Genomic DNA, 19,871 nt, shown 5'->3' on the forward strand with positions numbered 1-19,871 from the left:
CTCGCGAAAAAGACCATCGACGCGTACGCGTGACTGACGCGTACGCGTGACATGCGCCACATGCAGAAAACGCAGAAATCGCTCGGCGATTTCTGAGCTGTTCTAACTCAGTTTTCAGCCCAGAAAACACAGATTAGAAGCTGCAGAATGAACAAAACATGTGGTCCCCACCCATCAACTGAAGACTTGTTAATTAATTCAAATTTAAATTCAAATATTATTTTTTAGGAAAAGATATGATTTTAGTTTTAGAAATTTGAATTTTAAATTTATTAGGATTAGTTATAAAAAGGATCCCAACATTAGTTAACAGGTGGGATTCCAGGACCACAACATTATTCCAATTTACAATTTACAATCCTTATTTTCACTCTGAACCTTGAGCAACTAATCCTCCATTGTTAAGGTTAGGAGCTCTGTCTATTTGTATGGATTGATTTTATTACTTTTTCTATTTTAATTTATGTATGGATTTATAATTTAAGAATTATTTTCGCTCTTTATTTTATGAATTTTGGTGGAACGGAAGTATGATCCTCTTTCTAATTGAGTTCTTGTAAAACTTGGAAAAGCCCTTTACTTGAACAACAGCTTGAAATCATATTCTCCTAAATTTTAATTATCTGGATTTAACGGGATACATGACATATAATCCTTTTATTTTTGGGTAATTAGAATTTTTGTGGCATATAAACTGGAATTTGATCATGTAGCTTCTAATTGGAATTAATTGACCAAGGAATTAGCAGTTAATGAATTTTAGAGAAGACTAGAAAGGTCTAAGAAATTAGGGTCTAGTCACATATAGTTTGCCATAAATTAAATCCTACATAATTAAAATAGTTAGTAAGAAAAGTTAATCCAGAAAAATAGATAACTCTGAAGCCTTAACTGCTTTCTCTATATTTTATTCCTCACCTATTCACTTGCCTGTCTTCAACTTTGAATTTACTTTTTAATGCTCTTTGAATATTCAAATACTATTTTCTGTTTGTCTAACTAAGCTTATCAAATACTATTGTTGCTTAATCCATCAATCCTCGTGGGATCGACCCTTACTCACGTAAGGTATTACTTGGTACCACCCGATGCACTTGCCGGTTAGTTTATGGACTTTAAATTCCGCATCACTTACCACTCAACTATTCACTTCTCCATCTCTTGTCAACCTTCCATTTAACTTCTTCAATATGCCCACCATTTTTCGAAAGCTTAAAGACTTGTTAATGGATTTTAAACCGATGTTAAAAAGGTTTGGAAAGATAGAAGATTGACTTAACACTTGAAAATATCATTTTTGGCTAAAATAGGAGGCTCGCGTACGCGAGACTATGTCCGCGTACGCGAGATTGTAAAACAGGGAGAGTGCTTGTGTCGCGTGCGTACTCTCGCATATGCGAGCTTTCAAAATTGGATTCTGCAAACGCAGGCCTTGCTCCGCGTATGCAAGATGTCTGGACAATGCCAAATTCCCGTGTCACATGCAGGTTCTCGCGTACGCATGTCCCACTTTTTCATCAAAATGACTAAGTTGCAGAAAATCATATTTTTGCACCAAACTTCGCACGGGCATAACTTTCTCGTTTTAAATAATTTTTTATCCAATATTTGAATGGCATAAACTTCACGGACCAAATTTCATTCTAAATAAGTTTGACATAAATTAGGGATCCGAAAGCCGAGTTATGGCTCAGCAGAGTTGGTCAAAATTCACTTTTTAACAAAACATCAAAATTCTATTCTTTTCAAAATCTTAATTTCAAACCCTTATTTTACTCCTCAAAACAACACCAAATTTCTTCCAAAACAATTCCAAACCCTTTTTACCCCTTTCTCAACATACCACTATCCAATTCCATCAATTTTTATCCAAGAAATTCCTAGTCATACCACTTTATTCACAAATCATCAATCTATTATTATCACTACTCATAATCATCATCAGACCTCATCAAAAACAATGATTCACCACATTCTCATCATCATTACATACAAACCTCATCAACACACTCAAAATCTTCGATTCAATTACAACCATCAACAATTGTCCATAATCTACTCATTTTTATCACAACACAACGTTTTCACCAAAGCTTGCTAAACCTTACAATTTCACTTAGTTCAACTTATCCTACGTTCAATTAGCCTAAGTTTTCACGCAATATTATATATTATCTACGAAAAACAAAATCATACATTGACCGATTCCTCCCTAAGCCAAAGACGCCTCAAATTTTACCGTTCCACAAGCTCCGACACTCCAACTCCACACCGAACGCGAACTCCCAGCCACCAAGGTTCAAATTCAACTTTCCAATACCACCAACTTGATCCAAAGACTCATAATTTAATCTAATACCAACAATATTACTAAAAATCTACTTAGGATTCATAGTTATTAATGATTCATAAGAGTTAGAGATTTTTCACATTGTCAACGGGAATTTGGGACAAGACTTGGCAAGTCCACTATGCTAGTTTGATCCTAAACACCAAAATTCAACTAAATCTCAATACCATTGTTCAAGATTTTTGAAAATAAGGGGGTGAGCAGCTGGGTGAGAAATTGAGACTTACCTACCAAATTGTTTGGTGGGTTTTGTAGAGCTCGACGCGGTGGTTACGTGGTCACAAACAATGCGGCGATCGGAGCTCCAAATCAAAAGTTATGAGGGATAGAAATTGGAGTGAGGGTTTAGGTGTTTTTCTTGTTCTTCCCCCTCTCTTCAACGTGATTTTCAGATTATGAGAGGAAGGGGAGCTGAATTGAATATTTGTATGTTGGGCCTTGGCTCGATTTTGGCCTGGTCTAACTGTTTTGGTCTATTTAACTTAATTTTGGACCAAAACTTTTGAAATTAGTGTTAAAATTCGTATTTTAATTATTTTTATTTTATTAAACTATAAAATTTAATTTTTTATTTTTTTAAATAGTAATTAATTTATTGACTAATTATTTATTAATTTTGTAGATTTTATAGCAAAAATGTATCATTATTTAGATATGATACTAATAATTTCTTTTTTTTTACCATGAAGGTTAATATGGGTAGCTAAAATTTTTATTTTTATTTTAAATCCTCCACATGATTGTAGTTGATACCAAGATAAATAATCTTTATTGTATATCTAATAACACATTCGATGATTCGAAGATCCAAATTTATCATGAATTCTAATAGAACAATCATTGGTATCCATCTCACTGCCTCTTGAACTTTATTTCAACGAACAATATCAAATTGAAAAAAGAAATAAATAGTGTTTGGAGGCCAAATCCCTGTCAGATATATCATGCTTGTCAACCAGAGTCTTTAAATTAAGAATAAAGTTTTACCTTTTTTCTCTTGCACAAAGTAAAAGCTTCCTTAATTCACGAAAGATGAAAAGAATCCAATTCCATCTTGCATATATAAATACTTGATCCATTTCACGCGGTTCCAAAAACGACCCTACTTTTCTTTTTCCCTTCCTCTTTCTCAGTTACCTTTCCTCTCTGTTGAAGCTTTAAGACACCAATTCAGCTTTCTAACACTCTTCCTCAATCAAAATGGCAAATGTAAGAGCCAAAAACCACAATAATTCTAGCATGCTATTCGATAATTTATTGTTTAGATTTTCTTCATCAATTGAACGATTAATCAAAATTTTTGTTGTCATAATCAGGTGGTGGAGTTGAAAGTTGGTTTGCACTGTGACGAGTGCATCAAGAAGATCCTCAAGGCCATCAAGAAAATTGAAGGTTTGTTAATTTTTCCATACTATAAATAGACCAAACTATACATTAATCATTTAATTGATATACTTTAATAAATTTCTTACAATTAATTACATTAATCATTTGTTCCAAAGATAAAAATGCTCATACACAATTCGAAAATCCTTGACCATTCTTAATCATTTAAGTAATCTCTTGTAAATAATGATCTGCTTCGTTCAGAGCAGAAATTACTTTGACCAAGTATTTGGATAGTTGAAACTAATTAAGAATTTTCCATAAATGATCAAGGATCGAAAAGGACATTTGTTCTAAAACTATACTTTGGTGTTATCATTATCAGATATTGAAACGTATAATGTGGACACGGAGATGAACAAGGTAACTGTTACGGGGAACGTTACAAGAGAAGAAGTGATCAGAGTTCTTCACAAGATTGGGAAGAATGCTGCTGTTTGGGAAGATGATACTAAAACCAACAAGTGAAGTTGAGTCTACCAAACTAGTTTAATTATTTCCTTTTCTGCACAAAATATATTAATAGTAATAGTACTTCTACTATAACTTACTGCGCTATATGTAGCTATATTATATATGATGGATGTGAGATTATATAACGTATATACGAATATAGTGTTATATCTACTTCAGTTTTGTATTTTGTTGAACTTTCTTTGCTTATATTACCAGTGTACTTTTACGCTTTTTTTTTCACTGGTAGATTTTGCCAGGGATGTGACTTTGTATTAGGATTTAGGAGTACTTATAAAAGAATTTAAAAAGAAAGTGAACTTGAATTTATTTGTAGGACTTGAGTTTATTCTCTATCAATTGTGCCAGCTATTTGTGTTACTATAGTCTGTTACAGAGGACTTTTAGAGTTGGGCGAGGTTTGAAATGAGAAAGAAAGTGCGCAAGAGATGGATAATTAGTTTTCATGCAGTAATTTGAAATGTTTACTTGAGTAGCAATCAGAGTATTTTTTTAGTTTTTATTAACAAGAATAGAGAAAGTGGTACTTAGATCTTTTGTGAGTTGTGAAGAGTGATAAATATCTGGTTGCTTTAGTTGTCGATGGTAATATTAAAAACAAAATAATAATTCAAGTGATGAAATTAATGTGACTTTGTATTAGGAGTACTTAAAACACATTAACATTGACTATTAAAAATGATATTCGGCAAAACAACAACAATAATAGTTTAAATATTAAAAAAATACTAAAAGGTCATCAATATTTTTTGTTTTTGTTATTAATTGGTCATTAATATTTAAAAATAGAGAATAAAATATGTTGTTAAATTATTAAATTAAAAAATTGAATTAATAACTAAATAATAACTAAAATCAATAAAATTTTGATGACGAATAATATTTCTATAAATATTAAAAGAAGATGAAAAAAAGAAAACAAAGAAAAAAACATAGAAACAGATCCTAGCAAAGCTAAATTCACATCCTTATCTTGAAACTGCCTCGGATTACGTATCCTCATCCATACTGCAATTGAGGTTATAGTTACACGTCATTATGCATCAGTTTCGGCGTCAACACTAGTCAAGTAAGTAAGCATATCATGTTTTTGCTCTGTATAACCAATAATAAGTATTAGATTTGATTTTAATAAAACGTTGACATTATTGACTACGATGGATTTCCTTGCTCATATATTTTCTCCAGTACGCATAATTTTGTGGATTTGCTAAAAGGTCTCGTGTCAAATATTATGCAAATATAAATAGGATGAGTGAGTGGATGCTATAACCACCTCACTTGAAGGCAAACCGTTAAAATTTGTTAACCCCAAAATACAAGGCTAGCCTCTAAGTCCCTCCTCTACATTTCAAACACTTGACAAGAAAAAAAAAATGTACTTTCAACAAGAAAAACTGTGTTTTTCTAATCTTTTCTTTTAGGTTCTTCCCACATTCACCAATTGCTCTTTGGATTATTACATATATGCATGGAGGTGAATAGGACAATAATGGTGTGTCAAAATCCACACAGCTATGGTCACAAGGATGTTTGGCACTTAGGCAACCCTCTAGATTCTCCAACTTCTCTTCTATTTGTTCAGGTTTCTTTAATCACCATGCTATCACAAGTGATTGAGGTTTGTCTCAAGCCATTAGGACAATCATCCCTTGTTTCACAGATTCTTGTAAGCTTTCATTCATGAACTTTGTTCCATCATCATTCATTAAATATTATGTATGAAACACCATGTTGACTCTTTACTTATTCATCATTGATTTGGATAGAGACTATAATTAGGTAGAGTCCACGTACCATTCAATTGTTTCTACAAAAATAAAGAAATTCTCTATAGCAATCTAACTTCAATTTAACAAAATAAAATCATGGTTATTAACAGGGTGGAGTGATATTTGGGCCATCAGTATTGGGACAAAAGAAATCACTAGCAAATGCTTTGTTCCCAATGAAAGGTGCCATGGTGCTTGAAACACTTGCATCTTTTGGCCTAATGTTCTTCTTCTTCATAGTAACGGTGAAGATGGACATTGCAACAATGTTAAGGACAGAGAAACAAGCCATAGCGATTGGTCTCTCCACATTCTTCATCACATTGGTAATCCCAGGTGGATTATCATTTCTATTAAAGAACTATATTTCTATGGACAAAAGCCTCTCAGAAGCTCTACCAGTCATAGCCATGTCACAAGCCATGACCGTCTTCATAGTGGTCTCCGTCCTCTTGACAGAGCTCAAGATCCTTAACACGGACATAGGCCGGCTAGCTATGTCCTCGGCTATGTCGGCCGACATTGTTGGCTTCTCATTGACAGTTCTAATGTTTGCAATAATGCAGAACAAGGGTGGCACCATTGTGTCCTTTCTTTGGATAATTCTGTCCATAGCTGCATTGGTAGTCCTCATCATTTATGTCATGAGGCCGGCCGTCATCTGGATGCTGAGGCGATCAGAAGGGAAGCCGGTCGACGAATTGTACATTGTTTGTATCTTTATCTTTGTTCTGATCGCCGGATTCCTCAGCGAACTTATCGGCCAGCATTTCATCATGGGGCCTATACTCTTCGGCTTGGCAATCCCCGAAGGGCCGCCCATGGGAACCACTTTGATAACTAAAATGGAGACTATATGTCTTGGATTCTTTTATCCAATCTACCTTGCTGTTAGTGGATTGAAAACTAATGTGTTCAAGATAAGCTTCCAGTCCTTTTGGATTGTTGGTGTTGTAGTTTTTGTGGCTTCCATTGCAAAGATTGTTGCTGTTATGTTGCCAGGGTATTATAGTAGTAATATGAGCATGAAAGAGTGTTGTATGATTGGGCTCATTCTGAATGCAAGAGGCATAGCAGAACTTACCCTTTACAATATGTGGAAGGGTAGCAAGGTATGTGCATTCTTTCTGGATTAGGATATTGTTTATGTAATCATTCTTTCTTTTCAACTCTATCTTTTTTACACACTTGATTTGGTGTCTATTTGAAACGCTTATTGAGTTCAAGAATATAGAAATTGGAAGAAATAAAAAATGTGTAGAAACTATATTATAATAAATGGTTATAGATTAGATATCTCCACATAAAACATTAAGAACATTCTCCATACTCGATTTTAATTCTATTTTATTTTGGGTTCTTCAAAATGCTACATCAATATTTATTGAACTAAATATCATTACTAGAACAATAGTCTGATGTACTTTATAGTTAGCAATTGGTAGTAATAGATTAGTAGATATTTTTAATAGTAGTCAGTATCACTATATATATGTTGTATCTTGTATCATATCAAACACAATTTCAGTACACACAAATCAACCAATAATAAGTTAGAAAAATAGAGATCTAAAGAAGACATTTGTGTGTATTGAAATTGTGTTTGATATGATACAAGATCCAACATATATATGGCAACTACTATCATAAGTACCTACCAACTATCTATTAATTATTAACTACTAACTACAAACTACAATGTAAGTCATGCTATTATTCTAATAGTTATAAAAAATAATTTGAGACTAAATACAAAATTTGTCATTCTAATGTTTGGTTTCAATTTAATTTTTTAAAAAAATTGGGATAAGTAATTTTTAGTATTTTTTGTTATTATTTGATCAGTACAAACACTAAATTGTCTTTAACAAATAAATTTTACTAATTCATGTATGCAAACTCTGAAAAATATGAGTTCAAACTGTATTGATTCATGTGTGCAAACTTTGGTAAATATAAATATAAATTATATGTTTCTTGTGTATAAAAATTTTGTAAATATGGATATAAATTATTACTGGCTAAGTACTGACAAAAAATAATAATATTTACTAGACATGTAGTATTGTTTTAATTTAAAATTTATATAAAATAATAAAATTTAATTGATTCTCTACTAAAATAAAATTGCATCTCTATACTGAAATCGATCTTATTTTATTAATGATCTCTAATATAAAGTGAAATTTAAAAACGACTTTCTATAGCTGACATATTTAAAACCCCAAAAATATTCTATTGGAGTTGCTTTAATCCTTAATTTATAAATAACATTTTCCTTTGTTTCATTTAGTCTCAAAATAGGTGAATTCTCATAATTCCACAGAACAAATTCTCATATCACTTAAAGAATAGAGAAAATAGTACTTGAATGTATAGCGATTGTTTAATTTTAATTCATTAACATAATATAACTCTTCTCTATATGACAGTTATTAACGGAGCAAGAGTTCTCTTTGATGGTGGTATTCATTTTGATTGTAAATGCTATCATATCACCGCTTCTAAAGATGTTATATAATCCTTCAGAACAATACCATGCCTTAGGAAGATGCACAATTCAGCACACAAGGCGAGATTCGGAGCTTCGAGTCATGATCTGCATTCACAACAACGAAAACATCCCTACACTGATGAACATTCTAGAAGCTTCCTATGCAAGCGGAGAGAGCATGGTTGGAGTCATAGCATTAATCCTAATAGAACTTCTTGGAAGATCAAGGCCTCTTCTTGTTGCTCACCAAGAACATGAAACATTGAGGTTAGCACTGCACTTATGACACAAATACTTTGTTTCTATTCACCAATAAACTTGTTTCTATACAAAACTTTTTTGAAAATGTGATCGGAATTTGGGATACAATTTTGTATTTCCTCGTTTTTTTACTGGTTAAAACTGGTCATTTATCATTTCAAGTTATTGTATTAGACTTGTTAAATTTTTTTACCATAAAATTATTATAGTTACATGTGATGCATAACCGAAGCATATTTAATATTTATATTTGGATTTACACAACGTAGGTCAGAACCATGCAGCTCAACTCAAATAGACAATGCATTGAAGCAATATGCACAACAGAACGAAGGTTATGCAACAGTTGAGTCCTTCTCATCGATCTCAAACTTGGACACAATGCACGATGATGTCTGCAGAATAGCACTTGACAAAAGAGCCCACATTCTAATCGTGCCATTTCACAAGCGTTATGAGATAGATGGAACAGTTGAAGTGATTAACAGAGCAATGCAGATTATGAACAACCGAGTCCTCGAAAAAGCGCCATGCTCAGTTGGAATCCTCATTGACAGGGGAATCTTGTGCGGATCCTCATCACTCTTAGTCTCTAGGACAACATACCACGTCGCCGTGTTCTTCATCGGCGGCGCGGACGACGCGGAGGCGCTTGCTTACAGCTCAAGAATGGCCCGGCACGAGATAGTCCACGTGACGTTAGTCCGATTCCTGCTCTTCGGAGAGGAGAATTCGAAGGAGAGGAAGCGTGACAGCGACCTTGTGGATGAGTACAGATACTATAATGCAGGGAACCGCCACTTTGAAGTGATGGATGAAGTGGTTAAAGATGGGATAGAGATGAGTTCTTGTATAAGAAGGATAATTGACTATTTTGACCTTGTGATGGTTGGAAGAGAACACCCTGAATCTGTTCTGCTTCAAGGGCATGATCAATGGAGCGAGTGTCCCGAGTTAGGGACAATTGGGGACATGTTAGCTTCACAGGATTTTGTGACAAAGGCTTCGTTGCTTGTGGTGCAACAACAGAGGGTAAGAGGAAGGGTTATTAAGAACACTAATGTGAATCCTATGCCACCTCAAAAGGATCAAATGATGATGGTACCTGATGTTGTTCTTCCTCATGATGAGGTCAATAGAGCTTCTTGTTCTATTTCAGTAGTGGACAGATGAGAAAACAAACAAGTTTTGTAAATTATATTGCTTTGTATATTATAGTGTAAAGAAATTTGAGTCTTCCGACCTTTTTTTTTTTCTCTCTCGTTTTCTCCGTCTTCCTTTGTTGAGGTTTCCACTTATATATTAAGCATTGTTGTGAGACCGGATTCGAACTTACTAGTTCCACCGAGTTAATCGGAAATCGCCAATAAACCAGTCTAATTCATGTCGCGAAACATTGAGGTTCAGATAAGAATTTATCACACAATGGAAATACTAAAAGTAATTTTTTTATAATTTATACTATTCAATAGATAATACTAACAATATTCCACAGTAAATTCAATGATAAAAATTAAAAATATCAGACATTAAAATTTTTTTATCTATCTATCTATCTATTCTATTATATAAAAATCGGATTTCTTCACTTAATGATGGAGCTGACGTGGCATGCTTCTGAGAATGTTTCTCGATTTATTTTTTTTAATTCTATAAAGTAAATCAATTATAACTAATTAATGATATCAATCAATTAATTCGATTAGACATTCAAATTTCACAATTAATTATACCAATTAATTAATTTAGTTAATTATATTAATTATTTGATTTGATTTGATTGGAGTAAATATCAAATTATTTTAGTAAATAATAAATATGATAACAAAATACATGAATTAATTTAATTAGTTTATTTTTTTCAATATCATCTATTTATACGAAATCATAATATATTTTTTACTCATTCCTTCTCTTTTCTCTCTCTTTCTCTCTCTTGTGTTTAGGGTACAATTTTTGTAATTTATTTAATTTTTATTTCTTTTATCATTACTTATACATTTCATTTTTTTTATATTTTTTAAAGATTTTTGTCTATTTTAGTTGTTCATTATTAGGCACATATTTTTTTTCTTCTAACTTTTGATTAACAAAAGATATGTCTTTTTTACGGTATTTTTAAATAATCTTACTATTCATATCCTGACCCAACGATTAAGGCCCAGGGTCCAAGTAAAAAGGCCCAACCCAAAGGGTTGACCTCACCTTTCACCAGATCAGCCACTACGAAGTCGGTACTCGTCTCAACTTGCTCTAAAGAAGTCGGGAACGAGGGTTAGCTGGCAGATAAGCACTCATTTGAATGAGTAACTGCCCCTAGAATCTCTCTAACCACTTCCACGAGTCATATCTTAACTTCCCTAAGATAAAGGGACGGTTAACACCCTAGAAAAGTGGCACTACTCCAACGGTGGTTATTGGATCACCACTATAAATACACTGACACCCTTCAGGTATCTCTAAGTCCCAATACTCTCTAGACCTGCTCACACCCTTGCTGACTTAAGCATTGGAGTGTCTTTGCAGGTACCACCCCCATTCTTTCGCACACACAAGTCGGACGGAGGGCACCGAGTTGCAGATCCACTTGAAATCCTCCCCTTTCATACGTTTGGGCCAACCAACGCCGTCCAGCCCACTAATCTCCGGTTACCCACCGTAATATTGGCGCCGTTGCCGGGGACCCGAGAGATCAACCAGTGATGGCGGACAGATCCCCCGAGGAGGGTCATGTGGAAACAGATTCTGAACAAGAGAATATGGATACCGGAAATAATGACGCGGACCTAACCCTCCATCAGGAAACCAACGATCAACACAAAGAAGGAACCTCTGGAGTCAAAACCCCGAAGGTGAATTCCTCAGAAGGCCGTGAGTCAGAGAAGGACGGACAGTCCCATGCAACTGAGCTTATGGGATTAGTCCATGTCCACCAGAGTCGTTTGGAACAACTAGAACAGGAACGGGAGCGACAAAGGGAGATAGAAAAGCACTTAAGAGAGGAGATGGATCGACGAAAAGAGTTAGAGAAAAAACTCTTAAAGCTAGAATCCTCCCTCAAAGGTCGGAACTCCCGTGATAGTAGAGAAGAGTCGCCCCTAGGAGGGGAAGATCCTTTTAGTGAGGACATAATGAGGGCAAAAGTTCCGAGAAACTTTAGAAGCCCCGATATGGACCTCTACGATGGAACCACTGATCCAAAGCATCATCTGAGCAACTTTAAAAGTCGGATGTATCTGGCTGACGCTTCTGATGCTACGCGATGCAAAGCTTTTCCGACAACCTTGTCAAAAGCAGCGATGAAGTGGTTCGACAGCCTCCCCCCGAGGTCGGTTACCAGTTTTGAAGACCTCTCAATGAAATTCTTGATGAGGTTCTCTATCCAGAAAGACAAAGTAAAACATGCACCAAGCCTCCTGGGAATAAAACAGGAGGTCGGAGAATCCTTACGAGCCTATATGGAAAGGTTCAACAAAGCATGTTTAGAGATTCAAGACCTGCCCACCGAGGCAGTCATAATGGGGTTAGTCAATGGGCTCAGAGAAGGTCCCTTCTCACAGTCCATATCCAAAAGACATCCCATCTCTCTAAGTGATGTACAGGAAAGAGCTGAAAAGTACATCAACATGGAGGAAAATGCTAAGTTAAGAGACCTGAGTTGGCGACCTGGGCACCCTCCCTCAACAAAAGAGAGAGAGAGGGAAACCAAGAAGAAGGAAGAACTCGGTCTCGATAGACCAAGAAAATATCACTCTTATACTCCTCTGAAAGTTTCTATAGTGGATGTATACACAGAGATTTGTAACACCGAAAGGCTGCCACCCCCCAAACCTATTAAAAATAAAAAAGGGGGGAGCCGCAGCGACTACTGTGAGTACCATAAAATATATGGTCACTCCACAAACGATTGCTACGACCTCAAAAATGTGATAGAAAAGCTGGCGAGGGAAGGTCGGCTTGACAGATATCTCATAGAAAGGTCGGACAGTCATGGGAAGAGAAAGCGAGATGATATGGACAGAAGAGACCCACCACCGCAGACTCCAGAGAGACATATCCATATGATCTCAGGGGGGTTCGCGGGAGGGGGACTCACCAAATCCTTTCGCAAAAGACACCTCAAGAGAGTCTACCAAGTCAGAGGAGAGTCATCTGACCTCCCAACCATTTCATTCACAAAAGAAGATGGGCAAGGAATAATACCTGGACACGATGATCCAGTGGTAATAACTATGATCCTAGCAAATGCTCATCTCCACAGAACCCTAGTAGACCAAGGAAGCTCAGCGGACATTCTTTTTAAGCCCGCTTTCGACAAACTAGGGTTGGATGAGAAAGAATTAAGAGCCTACCCCGACACCTTATACGGACTAGGCGACACGCCAATAAAGCCACTAGGATTTTTGCCCCTCCACACCACCTTTGGAAAAGGGGAAAAATCAAAAACTCTGAGCATAGACTTCATAGTCATCGATGTAGGGTCAGCATATAACGCTTTAATTGGCAGAGCTACCCTTAATCGACTCGGAGCGGTGGTATCCACTCCTCACCTTTGTATGAAATTCCCGACCTTAGCGGGGATAGCAACGGTAAGGGGAGATCAGAAATTGGCAAGGAAATGCTACAATGAAAGCCTAAACCTGAGAGGAAAAGGCAGAGAAGTTCACACAGTAGAGCTCGGAGGCAGAAGTGCCAAAGAGGAGCTGCGTCCACAACCGGGAGGAAAAACCGAGGAGATACAGGTCGGCGAAGAGGAGGGAAAAAATACCCACATAGGGGCCAACCTAGGGGAAACCCTAAAACAAGGGTTGACTAAGCTCCTAAGAGATAATTCCGATCTCTTCGCCTGGAAGGCCTCCGACATACCTGGGATAGACCCCGAGCTCATGTCCCATAAGCTCTCGGTTTATCCGAGGTCCCGACCTGTACAACAAAGAAGACGCAAGCTCGGCCCAGAACGAGCCTAATAGTAGAAGAGCAAGTACAAGCGCTCCTAGAAGCCGACTTCATCAGAGAAGTCAAGTACCCAACGTGGCTAGCCAATGTAGTGCTAGTCAAAAAACAAAATGGTAAATGGAGAATGTGTGTCGACTATACCGACTTAAATAAGGCCTGTCCCAAGGACCCTTATCCACTGCCAAGTATTGACACCCTGGTAGACTCCAGCTCGGGGTATCAATACTTGTCATTCATGGACGCCTACTCGGGGTATAACCAAATCCCGATGTATGAGCCAGATCAGGAGAAAACATCATTCATCACGCCCAGAGCTAATTTTTGCTACGTGGTCATGCCGTTTGGATTAAAGAATGCAGGGGCCACATACCAGAGGCTGATGAATAAGGTGTTTGCCTCTCACCTTGGAAGCCTAATGGAAGTATACGTCGACGACATGCTGGTAAAGACCAAGAAAGAAGTCAATCTCTTGGCAGACCTCTCACAAGTCTTCGACACCATAAGGTTACACGGGATGAGACTAAATCCCTCAAAGTGTGCCTTCGCAGTAGAGGCAGGAAAATTCCTAGGGTTTATGCTAACACAAAGAGGGATTGAAGCTAATCCCGACAAGTGTAGAGCTATCCTGGAGATGAAAAGCCCGACCTGTTTAAGAGAGGTCCAGCAGCTGAACGGCCGACTTGCAGCCCTCTCCAGATTCTTGGCAGGATCAGCACTAAAATCCCTTCCACTATTCTCCTTATTGAGAAAGGGATGTCAATTCGAATGGACTCCGGAATGCGAGGAGGCGTTCCAAGAGTTCAAAAGATTCTTGAGCCAACCTCCTACTCTGACCCGACCTATAGCTGGGGAAGACCTCGTCCTATACTTATCTGTAGTAGACAATGCCGTCTCGTCGGCCCTGATAAGAGAAGACGAGGTCGGACAGCACCCAGTATATTTCATCAGTAAAGTCCTACAAGGCCCTGAGCTAAGGTACCACAAACTAGAGAAGTTTGCCTACTCCTTAGTAGTAGCCTCACGAAGGCTACAGCCTTACTTTCAAGCTCACACAATACGAGTTCGCACGAACCAACCCATGAAGCAAATTCTCCAAAAGACGGATGTTGCAGGGAGAATGGTTCAGTGGGCAATAGAACTCTCCGAGTTCGACTTGAAGTATGAAACTCGGATGGCGATTAAAGCCCAATGCCTCACCGACTTCATCACAGAATATGCAGGAGACCAAGAGGAGAAACCAACTACATGGGAACTCTATGTAGATGGATCCTCAAACAAAACAGGAAGCGGTGCAGGCATAATACTGGTGGATGAAAGAGGAACCCAGATAGAGGTCTCTCTCAAATTTGAATTCCCAGTTTCAAATAATCAGGCAGAGTACGAAGCCTTGATTGCTGGGTTGAAGCTGGCAGAAGAAGTCGGTGCTACAAAAGTGATGATATACAGCGACTCGCAAGTGGTGACCTCCCAGATAAGTGGAGAGTATCAGGAAAAGGACCCAAATATGAAAAGGTACTTGGAAAAAACTCTGGAACACCTTGGGCACTTTGCAGAAACCGAGGTCAAACACATAACTCGGGATCTAAATAGCAGAGCAGACGTCCTATCCAAGTTAGCAAGTACCAAGCCAGGAGGGAATAACAGAAGCCTGATCCAAGAAACTCTCCGGGAACCCTCCGTGGTAAAGGTATAAGACAAACAAGAGGTCCTTGAGATAGTCGGATTAAACCTCGGTTGGATGAACCCCTTGGTCGAATACATGAAATTTGACATCCTCCCCAAGGAGGAGAAAGAGGCTAAGAAGATCCGAAGGGAAGCACAACATTACACTTTGGTGAGAAATATCCTCTACAGAAGGGGGATATCAACACCATTATTAAAGTGTGTACCGACCTCAAAAACCACCGAAGTGTTGGAAGAAGTCCATAGTGGGATCTGCGGAAATCATCTCGGAGCAAAGTCACTAGCCAGAAAAGTGATCCGAGCTGGATTCTACTGGCCGACCTTGCAAAAAGATGCCACGGAATTTGTGAAAAAGTGCCAACCATGTTAGGTGCATGCAAATTTCCACGTGGCTCCCCCGGAGGAACTCATCAGTATCACTTCTCCATGGCCTTTTGCAAAATGGGGAATGGATTTGTTAGGTCCTTTTCCCCAGGCGCCAAGACAAGTCAGATACCTGATCGTGGGAATAGATTATTTCACAAAATGGATAGAAGCAGAACCATTGGCCACCATCACCGCACAAAGAAGTCGGAGGTTCCTCTACAAAAATATCATCACAAGGTATGGGATACCCTATTCCATTACTACAGATAATGGAACCCAGTTCACCGACTCTACCTTTAGAAGCCTAGTAGCCAGTATGAAAATTAAGCACCAGTTCACCTCGGTGGAACACCCGCAAGCTAATGGGCAAGCCGAGGTAGCCAACAAAGTCATATTGGCAGGGCTAAAGAAAAGATTACAAGATGCAAAAGGAGCCTGGGCCGAAGAGCTCCCACAAGTGCTATGGGCTTACAGGACAACCCCCCAATCCGCCACTGGAGAAACACCCTTCCGACTAGTTTATGGCGTAGAAGCCATGATCCCAATAGAAGTCAACGAGCAAAGCCCAAGAGTGATTTTCCATGACGAGATCGGAAATATACAGGGGCACAAAGAGGAGCTCGACTTGCTCCCCGAAGTCCGAGAAGAAGCCCAGATAAGAGAAGCAGCGTTGAAGCAAAGGATGGCTACAAGATACAACAAAAAAGTCATCCGAAGAACATTCACCCTAAGCGACTTAGTCTTGATCAGAAACGACATTGGAGTCAACAAATCAGGAGAAGGAAAGCTCGCTGCAAACTGGAAAGGACCATACAAAATCAATGAGGTCTTAGGAAAGGGCTATTATAAAGTAACCGACTTGGACGGCACCGAGTTACCAAGGTCGTGGCATGCGTGTAATATGAAAAGGTACTATAGCTAAAAGCGAACTCTACTCCCTGATGTACTCTTTTCCCAACTTCATGATTTTTTCCCAAAACCAAAGGGTTTTTTCTGGAGAAGGGTTTTTAATGAGGCATCATAGTAGAGGCTAAGGGAAATAGACTGTCAAAAACCCTTAGTAGCAATAAAGTACCTCCCCAATTAATAAAGATCCTTTTATCTTACAAATATCTCTTAAATTCCTTTGTTGTTTTTCTCTTTCTACGAAACGCGCCGACTTAAGCTCGACAAAACGTGAAAATCCCATGAACCGACCTAGATGGTCGTCAGGATAAAACGACGAGGTATAAGTCGGTGTAAAGAGGTTATAAAAGGTGATCGTAAGAAACTTGGAAACGTTCCAACTCACAAGCTGGAATGAAAAGACCGAGTAGAAACAGAAAACGAATCGCAAAAATAACCTAAGTCATAAAAGCTCAATGAAACGAAATTGAGTACTAGGAATAACAAAAGAGAGATAGGAAAAAACCAAAGAAAAGATTAAAAGGCTATCCTAAAGATCCTTAAAACGAAAAGGTTCAGAAAGGCAGACAAGCCAAAGAAAAGGTTCTTTCAGAAAAAATCAAGGGGAATTCGAAAAAATCGCAAATCAGAAAAGCATGCACGCATAAGGTAACTTAAACCCTTATCCAAAAAAGGGGGTACTTATTTTTTAGCATTAAAACCCCTATGAAAAAGGGTATTATAAAGTGTTTTATTTACGGCCTTAAAAGGCCAAAAAATTGTTCAAACACTAATAAAAATAAATAAAGAGTTTAAAAAAGGGGGGACCCACAGGCCGGGCCCCAAAATAGCCAACAAATTACTTTTTAGGAAGAAGAGTAGACGGATCACCACCACCAGAGTCAGGAAGAACGCCGCCAGGACCAGGAAGAGAGGCATCCATAGGAGAGGAAGTCGGAGGAACAGTAGAAGAGCTCAGAGCGTCCTTAGGACGAGGATGGGACTCTATGATCCTCTGCCCCCGAGTCTTCAATTCTGACTCGGAAACAATCACAGGGGTAGAAGGATCCACAACGGCACCGTCGATGACGACTTTGTCGGGATCTAAAGGAGAAAGGTCCAAGTCAGGAGCAATGACTCCGACCTGCTCCTTAAAGACCCTCCAAGCCTCCTCGGCGCCATCAGCGATAGAGTCCTCCAACTCGGCATAGGCCTTCCGAGAATTCAGCAGATCATTCTTTACAGCCACAAGATCTTCAAATAACTTTTGATAGCTGCCCTGCGCTGTTTTCCTCAAGTTCACCTCCATGTTGCATTGGGCTTGCAACTTTCTCCCCTTCTCCCGGAGGTTATCTCTCTCCTCCTTCAGCTTGGCGACTTCCTCCTTCAACTCCCTCTCATGCTCTTGATATATACGAAGCCTTCCTTCCAGCTCCTCGACCCTCGAGGTCATTCCTAAAGAGCTGAGAGGAGTCTTCTCAAAAATATCCAAGAGTTTGCCACAAACCCTCGCCGCCTTGAGACTCTCTTCAACCAGAGTGGTAAGGTGGTGACGAACAGACACATCATCCATGCTTATACGAGCTTGGGGGTAGATGTTCTTTCGGACGAATGCAAGAGCATCCGCCTTCACCTCACCAGAAGAGCCAGACTCTAAGGTCTTGTGCTTCTTATTCTCTGGCTCAGGAGAAGGTCGGGCAGAGGGGGGCGGCTGAGAGAAAGTTGAAGAAGAAATCACGATGGGCTGAGAGGGAGTCCCAACGTTCCGAGGAGGAGGAGGAGGAGAGATAACCGCCCTGGCACCACCAGTCCTGGCGCGAGACCTTGCTTTAGCCTCCTGGACCCTTTGGTAAGACTCCTGAGCGTTTGCCTTTGCCATCTCTGAAAAGACAATAACAGATAGATCAGACAAGTCGGAAAGGTCAGTCAGACAAGTCGGAAATCTAACAAACAAATAAAAGCTACCTAGCTGTGCCTGGACAAAGGTCGGAGACCCCTGGAGAAACTTTTTTGTGTCCAAGTATGGGGCCCTCCCCCACACTTCTCGGAGGAACTCCACAATGGCTGCTTCTACCTCATCCAGGTCATCCAGACCATATTTCTCGCAGGGGGAGGCCTCCAGCCAGTATAAAGGAAATCGGGGAGAAGAATTATCATCCAGAAAAAAAGGGATGGTGACCCTCTACGGCTTGAACTTTGAAAAAATAATTTTTAAAGTCATGGAAGGATTCGTCAAAAAGGGTAAAAACTCTCCGACCCTGTATAGCTCGGAAAGACACCCATTGTTGCTTATTGTTTAGCCCACTGAAGGGTTTGGTCATATGGAAGAGATAGAAAAAAATCTTCAAAGAAGTCGAGAACTCCAAAGCTTGGCTAATAAATTGATAAATTTTCAAAAAACCCCAAGAGTTGGGGTGAAGCTGGGTAGGGGCAACTCGGCAGTGATGCAAAACAGATATCTCAAAGTTTGAAAAAGGAAGAAAAACACCCAAACGGGTGATCATACACTCATACATAAAGAAAAAATGAGGGGCCGCCTCATTGACCCTCCCAAAGCAAACCCGGTCTTCAGGACCCAGGACTACCAATTCATACTTCGGCTCGTCATCCCCAGAAGTACAAATTTTGTGGTGAGTGCGAAGGTTGGTGATAAACTCAGTATCGACCGAGGGTTCCTCCCCTAGGACCGTGACATCAACCCATTGAGAAAGGATATCTACGGAAGCCATTTCTTTTTCTTAAAAAGGTAGCAAAAAAACCTACAAGGGAAAAAGAAAAGGAAAATCAAAAACACAGTCTCTAAAGGAGGAAATACGGAACTGAAGTCTACAAACCAACCTATCTACAAAATGAAGGCATGCAAATAGAAAAGCATGTTACAAAAGGAACTAACCTTTATCCGAAAATGAGGGTTGGAGAAAACGAAAGCCTTCGAAAATGCAAAAATGCAGCACGAACGAATGAAGGGAAAATTTGAAAAATCGCAGAAACGAAACAATAAAAGAAAGGGAAAGTATTTATAAGTACGTTAGGGGCACAATAGTAAAAATGGGGCAGTCATTAATGAAAATGCACCGTTACCAAGACCATCAATCCCTACGCACATCCCTAACGGACACGACGCTTGATTAGACGTAACTGTCAGAACCAAAAGGTCACAAAAGTCACGTCGGTTTCGAAACATCACGTCGGTCACAACCCCGAGTAGTATACTTGAACCCAAATCTTAAAGAGAAATTGGGCT

At 38.7% G+C, this 19,871-nt stretch overlaps 2 protein-coding genes across 2 annotated transcripts; both read left to right on the forward strand.

Annotated features, from left to right (window-relative positions):
• Positions 1-3,306: 3,306 nt before the first annotated feature.
• On the forward strand, positions 3,307-4,519 carry LOC112786687 (copper transport protein ATX1). Its single transcript, XM_025830056.2, has 3 exons — positions 3,307-3,559; positions 3,667-3,742; positions 4,062-4,519. The coding sequence occupies exons 1-3, from the start codon at positions 3,551-3,553 to the stop codon at positions 4,202-4,204; spliced, it is 228 nt and encodes a 75-aa protein (XP_025685841.1). The 5' UTR covers positions 3,307-3,550; the 3' UTR covers positions 4,205-4,519.
• Positions 4,520-4,945: 426 nt separating this feature from the next.
• On the forward strand, positions 4,946-9,991 carry LOC112786696 (cation/H(+) antiporter 15). The gene is made up of 4 exons (XM_025830064.3): positions 4,946-5,879; positions 6,093-7,094; positions 8,415-8,743; positions 9,007-9,991. Exons 1-4 carry the CDS (start codon positions 5,682-5,684, stop codon positions 9,908-9,910), a joined length of 2,433 nt encoding a protein of 810 aa, XP_025685849.1. The 5' UTR covers positions 4,946-5,681; the 3' UTR covers positions 9,911-9,991.
• Positions 9,992-19,871: the final 9,880 nt, after the last annotated feature.

The sequence above is a fragment of the Arachis hypogaea genome, chromosome 20 (genome assembly GCF_003086295.3).
Source record: "Arachis hypogaea cultivar Tifrunner chromosome 20, arahy.Tifrunner.gnm2.J5K5, whole genome shotgun sequence".
In the NCBI taxonomy this organism is placed as follows: domain Eukaryota; kingdom Viridiplantae; phylum Streptophyta; class Magnoliopsida; order Fabales; family Fabaceae; genus Arachis; species Arachis hypogaea.